The sequence below is a fragment of the Mya arenaria genome, chromosome 2 (assembly GCF_026914265.1).
Source record: "Mya arenaria isolate MELC-2E11 chromosome 2, ASM2691426v1".
Lineage (NCBI taxonomy): Eukaryota > Metazoa > Mollusca > Bivalvia > Myida > Myidae > Mya > Mya arenaria.
The window spans coordinates 20,910,640-20,916,336 of NC_069123.1; the positions used below are offsets into that span (position 1 = coordinate 20,910,640).

A 5,697-nucleotide genomic window follows, 5' to 3' on the forward strand; every position below is an offset into this window, starting at 1 on the left:
TAGATGAGGATCTGTATTTCTGATTATATTATCTTATATTGTACCAGAAAATAGTAGTCGCCAGAGTTGTTACGAAATAATTATATAACTGATGTACCGTTAACACGATGGTCAAAAGATAAAGGGAAGCTAAATAATTATGGATTAATGCTGTTAGATTTATGTAAAGAAACCGGATTGCCTATTTTAAATGGTCGATTTGATAGAGATAAAAAAAAAATAGCCCTTTTAATATGCAAGGGCTTTTTCTACACATTTTGGGAACACAAAATTGGACCTTTATTTGGGAATATTTATAGAATAATCCTTAATTTGGAATGGAAAGTCCAGGGGTAACCTGATAAAATAGGAAATTCTGCATGATTTTAAATTAATTTGCAGTTGGGAATGGGTCTGAATATCTGACCTGTGGAGTGGCTAGAAAAAGGCTTGTATGCATACACTAATATATTGGAGCGGGCCTTATCAATATATTGTTTGTTTTTCAAGAAATACATTGTTTTCACAGAATCTGTGTTCACAAATCAGGAAAATATTATGTTTCTTTCAAGGGAAATGGATGATTTTTTTGCAATTGGAAACAGCCTTTAGAAGGCAGAATATTGCACCAAGACAAATCATGAATGTGCAAGTCAAAAAATCTTGTTCATTAAAAAGCAGCTAGACTTCATATTAAAAGGTTTTCAGATATTTAATGCAACAGCCAGCTGGCTTTTTCTTGGAATGGTTCAACGTAGAAACACAAGAGGACAAAATTCTATTGAGGCTCATAGAAACATAGAAACAATCTTAAGTCGTAATTCAATTTTCAGAGTGATGCTGGTTTGACTGGCCGTAAGATTATCGTTGACACATACGGAGGGTGGGGGGCACATGGTGGTGGAGCATTCTCTGGTAAAGACTACACGAAAGTTGACCGGTCTGCTGCTTACGCTGCCCGCTGGGTGGCCAAGTCCCTTGTCAAGGCTGGCCTCTGCAGGCGGGTTCTTGTACAGGTAGGTTGGGCCAAAACTTTGTGTTAGCTATTAAAAGAGCTATATTTATTATAATAAAATAATAATAATAATAATAATATCTTTACTATAAGCTATTGCTATTGCTATTGCAGTTCAACTGACAAACAAATGGTGCTATAAAGCAACACGGTTCAAATTGTACCAATTCATTCAACATTGATGGTTATAACATACTTCAAAATTATCTTCGATTGCAATGTTGTCGTCTCGATAAACTTCACATGTCTTTAACTACGGTAATATTTTAGATTGACTTTAAAAAAAATTGCATATAAAATGTTCATTGTTTCCTTTTTGTTAATCCAATGATGACCAATACCCCATAAATTTTAGTAGTGGTGCATCTATTAAATGTTGTTTGTTGTTTTCAGTTGTCGTATGCCATTGGTATTGCCCAGCCCCTGTCTATCACAGTTCTCAGCTATGGAACTTCGACCAAGTCAGAGCGGGATCTGCTGCAGATTGTCAGAAACAACTTTGACCTGCGACCTGGCAGAATTGTCAAGTATGTGCTGGTGCTTTAATGTACAAATGTCACTAAAATAAGGATTGATTTCATGACCATTTGGCTTATCAAAATTGTAGCAAGCCACTTCTTTTTACCATCGCTATTTTTAAGAATTTAGATGAACAAGCCAGAATCAATTAATATTATTCAGCTTTTCAAAATTGTATCAAGCTCAATAATGTGAGTTTTTCCAAAAACCAGTTCACAATTATTAAGCTTCTCAGTGTGTTTAAATTTTGACCCTTGGTTTAAAGGTTGTATGTTAAGTCTGACATACTGGAGATGTGTAGTATATTACAAACTATCAAAATGTTTGATCACATTAGGAGTTTAAATTTTATTCAAACCTATTTGTTCTTGACTGTCATTCACTTGATAATTTCTGTTTAATTGGGTTATCTCGCTGTTCATTGAAGTGATTTAGGTGATTAAATAAGCTTTCAGGTGATAAAATGTTATGGGTTAACCTTGAGCCAAAAGCAAAAATTGAATTGTATTTCTCGACTTCAGGGAGCTGAACTTGAAAAATCCTATCTACCAGAAGACTGCCTGTTATGGACATTTCGGTCGCCCCGAGTTCACTTGGGAACAGGCAAAACCTCTCAAGCTTTAGTTCTGCAGTGCAAACAAACATTGTTGTGATCTGTTTTATTGTTAACTTACTGTATTTGGTGCTCTGTCTGAAAAACTACGAAGGTTCTAGCCAGATTCTGATGTCAACATGAGAACAGTATAGGTTCATGGTCAATCGTGAGATCTGGGGCATCCATTTTGTGGTCTTGACTTGTTTCAATTATTCTTGGCATTTGTTTTTGTTGATGATGATATGTATTTTATTGTCATTATTTATATTTTAATAGTAGTTGAAATTGTGCACTATGTATTGCAGAAACTTTCTTTTAGTAATTGTCACTATATTTCATTTGAATTACGACTTACACATATTCTTACACATTTAGATAAATTGCCCATGTTTTAACTATGATCATGTATGAAATGTTGGTTGATGCATTATGTGGGGTAACTGTATCATTTTATTATTATTATTATTATTATATGTTGTTTTACATATCCACCTGTATTATCTGTGTGTTTGTGATTCATTGGATAAAAGGTGCATGTTAAATGCCAGCTTTTATTTGGATATTGAGAGAAAACCCCGATTATGAAACTTTGTTGCAGCCTTGTCAGTTTGTCTGTCTCTCTCCAGCCCGATACTGGGCCATCTTGTCAAGATTTGTAATCAAACTAAATTGATAATAGTTCAAATACTGGGCCATCTTGTCAAGATTTGTAAAAAAAAATGGATTGACAATAGTTCAAATACTGGGCAATCTGGCCCTGACAGTGTAATTTATCGTCACGTACTGGACAACTTTTTGAATCTATGTAAGAATTGTACATCAAATATTGCACTTTTACCTCAACTGAGGTGTCCCAATATGATTTATATGTACCCATTTTTGACTGGTTAATGTTCTGGAGTTCATTGTTCAAGTTTATATATGTTAGTTATCTTGGACTTAAAATGAATTAATCCAGCTGTATAGTGCTGCAAAGTGTCAATCTCTGTTTCTGTAAAAGTGACCACTGATATATGCTGATATGAACTTGTGGAGCACAATCTTACAAACATGACAGTAAATATTCAAAGGTTGAGTAGTGTACACAATTTATTCTTAGCTGTACATTAAATAATCATATTTGATCAAATGAAACCTGTCTAAATGCTTACACAAGACTTGCTTTTATGTCCACTGCTGGCATGTACAAAATACAAATCTGTATTTCCTGAATAATATACATGTAACGTGCTACGTCAAAGACGCAACAGATCCCTTCAGAGAAAAGCATGCTCGACCCTGAAGGGGTTCCGCTGGTCTTTATATCCAGTAAATTCTCAATCCACACAGAGCCCGGGCTTTGCTAATTTGCATATTACCAACCAAGTAAACATATGTACTATGAACATACTTCCGTCTATAATGGAATGTTATACTATGAACGCACATCCACCGCCTACAGCGGACTGTTACATTATATAACATGTTTTTTTAAACACTTTTATATCTGCCGAGTTACATCATCAGTAGATAAAAACAATCAAACAAAGGATTTGACATAAATTTAATGCACTGTTTAATTATTTCATTTTTTAGTGTATAAGCATACAAACATAATATATTTAAACTGCTATAAGGTAAGATAATTGAAGCAGTTGTAAAACAAATCAAAATGTTCAGCTGTGACTTGAATCGCCCCCCCCCCAAAAAAACCCAGATAAAAATGCCTTTATAAAAAAAGGTTTGTCCCTTTCTTCTGATACATAGGGTTTCATGAGTTATTTACTGAGTATGTTAACAATCTTACAGAATTTATATTAAAATAACTGCTGGTGATGATGATGATTTAAAAGTAACTTTTATGAATGAGTAGAACAGGAAAAGGAAATGAAAAAACAAAGTTCCTGGATCTTTAGCTCCACTTAGAATAAGGAGGCTTTACTACTGGCCTCGGTGTCCGCATCTGGTTACGGTTTTAAGACAAGTTGGCATTTCACTTATAACTTCAATACCCTTCATTCAATTCACATCATACTTCACACAGTTGTTCAGGACCGTCACACAACGAGGTTACATAACTCCATATTAGCCTATATACAAATTATGGCCCCTGATTGACTAAGAAACTTAGGTTTAAGTTTTAGGGCACATTGTGTCAGGTTAAAGTTTAAGGGCAAGTTGGAATTTTCAATAATAACTCCTATATCCTTCATTCAATTCTCTACATATTTCACACAATCTACAATTACATTACATAACTCCATACTATGGCACATATAATCATTAATGCATTCATTTCTAAGACAAAGTGGTGTATAATCGACCATTCTGTCCTACTCGAGCGCTTGTTTTTTATGAGCTCTGAAAGAAAGTCATTCGCACCTGTTTAAAATGGCCAAATTCTTGTGCACGAATCTTTCATTCCCATAATACCATTCTATAACCGCCTATAGAAAAAACAAAATCAATACTTTTCAATGGTATTATTTTGGAAGTCTCAGTGAAGCAATTTGGGAAACCGATTAACACATACAGCATAAACTTGCAAAATGAGCATGTCTAACAACGTGCTTGCAAAAGATGGAGCTTACAGACGTGCTCGACTGGCCGAGGAAAAACTGAGATAAAACCTTCTGGGGAAAACTCAGAAACCTCTGCCAGTTTGTCATCAAGATTTACAGGATTTGTCTCATACCACAAGATGTCGGGCCTCATCACCCGTGAGCTCCTTAACAATTATGTATAAAAAAACATATGATTTATATAATTCATGTATTTTTATACATACTAGATCAAGTTATACAAGTGATAATTACAACCATACGACTATGTATACAAGTGAGTACAAATAGATCATTCATATGATGAAATTGCATAATAAGAGAAAACTTTCACCTGAAACATTTGCTTGTACAATTTAACAATCAATTGTATCGATGTGAACTTTCGGCTTCCCAGCGCTGAATGCCTTTACATTTATATGCGCACAAAATACTCATGCATATAAATCACTCGTGCTTATAAAACACCACCTGGCGGTTATTCCATTATAAACAAGGGAAAATAATTTTCTTCTAGTTTGTTTTACTCAAACACAGAAAATAATGTTTATGCATGGTTTTCCTTCACTATTATACGAAATGCTTTTCACAAAATAGGAAAATCAGGGGATCAAGTGCTGGATGGTAGGCATCATTCTTTGTGCACGCACATGGTTAAATATTTGAACTACAAGGGAGCTAAGAGCTGAAAACTAAATATATTTAAAACAACGGAGTTTGTTTCCCTTACGCTATATATATACATATAATATATGTATTTTAGGAATGCAAACAAATGGCAAACTTGATATTTGAATATTGGATAATTTTTTCAATCAAATATTTGATTACCAAAATGAATCTTTTAGAGGTGTAGAAGACTATTATTATAATTTGCTATGGTAATAGCCGAGGCCTTTTTACCATTATTTGTCGAAGCCTGTACATGTGAAGGACCCTGATCTTTCCCAAAATTAGCCTCTGAAATTCATCATTTTCAGAAAAATAAATCCAACAAAATGCAATAGAATTTGATCATACAAAAAACAACTTCAAATAATTTTAATTCC

The 5,697-nt window shown here is 34.1% G+C and overlaps 1 protein-coding gene across 1 annotated transcript; it reads left to right on the forward strand.

The window, feature by feature from the left end:
- Positions 1-800: 800 nt before the first annotated feature.
- LOC128213687 (S-adenosylmethionine synthase-like) lies at positions 801-2,715 on the forward strand (the record flags this gene model as incomplete). Its single annotated transcript, XM_052919693.1, has 3 exons — positions 801-995; positions 1,388-1,521; positions 2,035-2,715. Coding segments are annotated over 3 exons (432 nt in total), but the record flags the coding sequence as incomplete, so codon positions are not given.
- Positions 2,716-5,697: the final 2,982 nt, after the last annotated feature.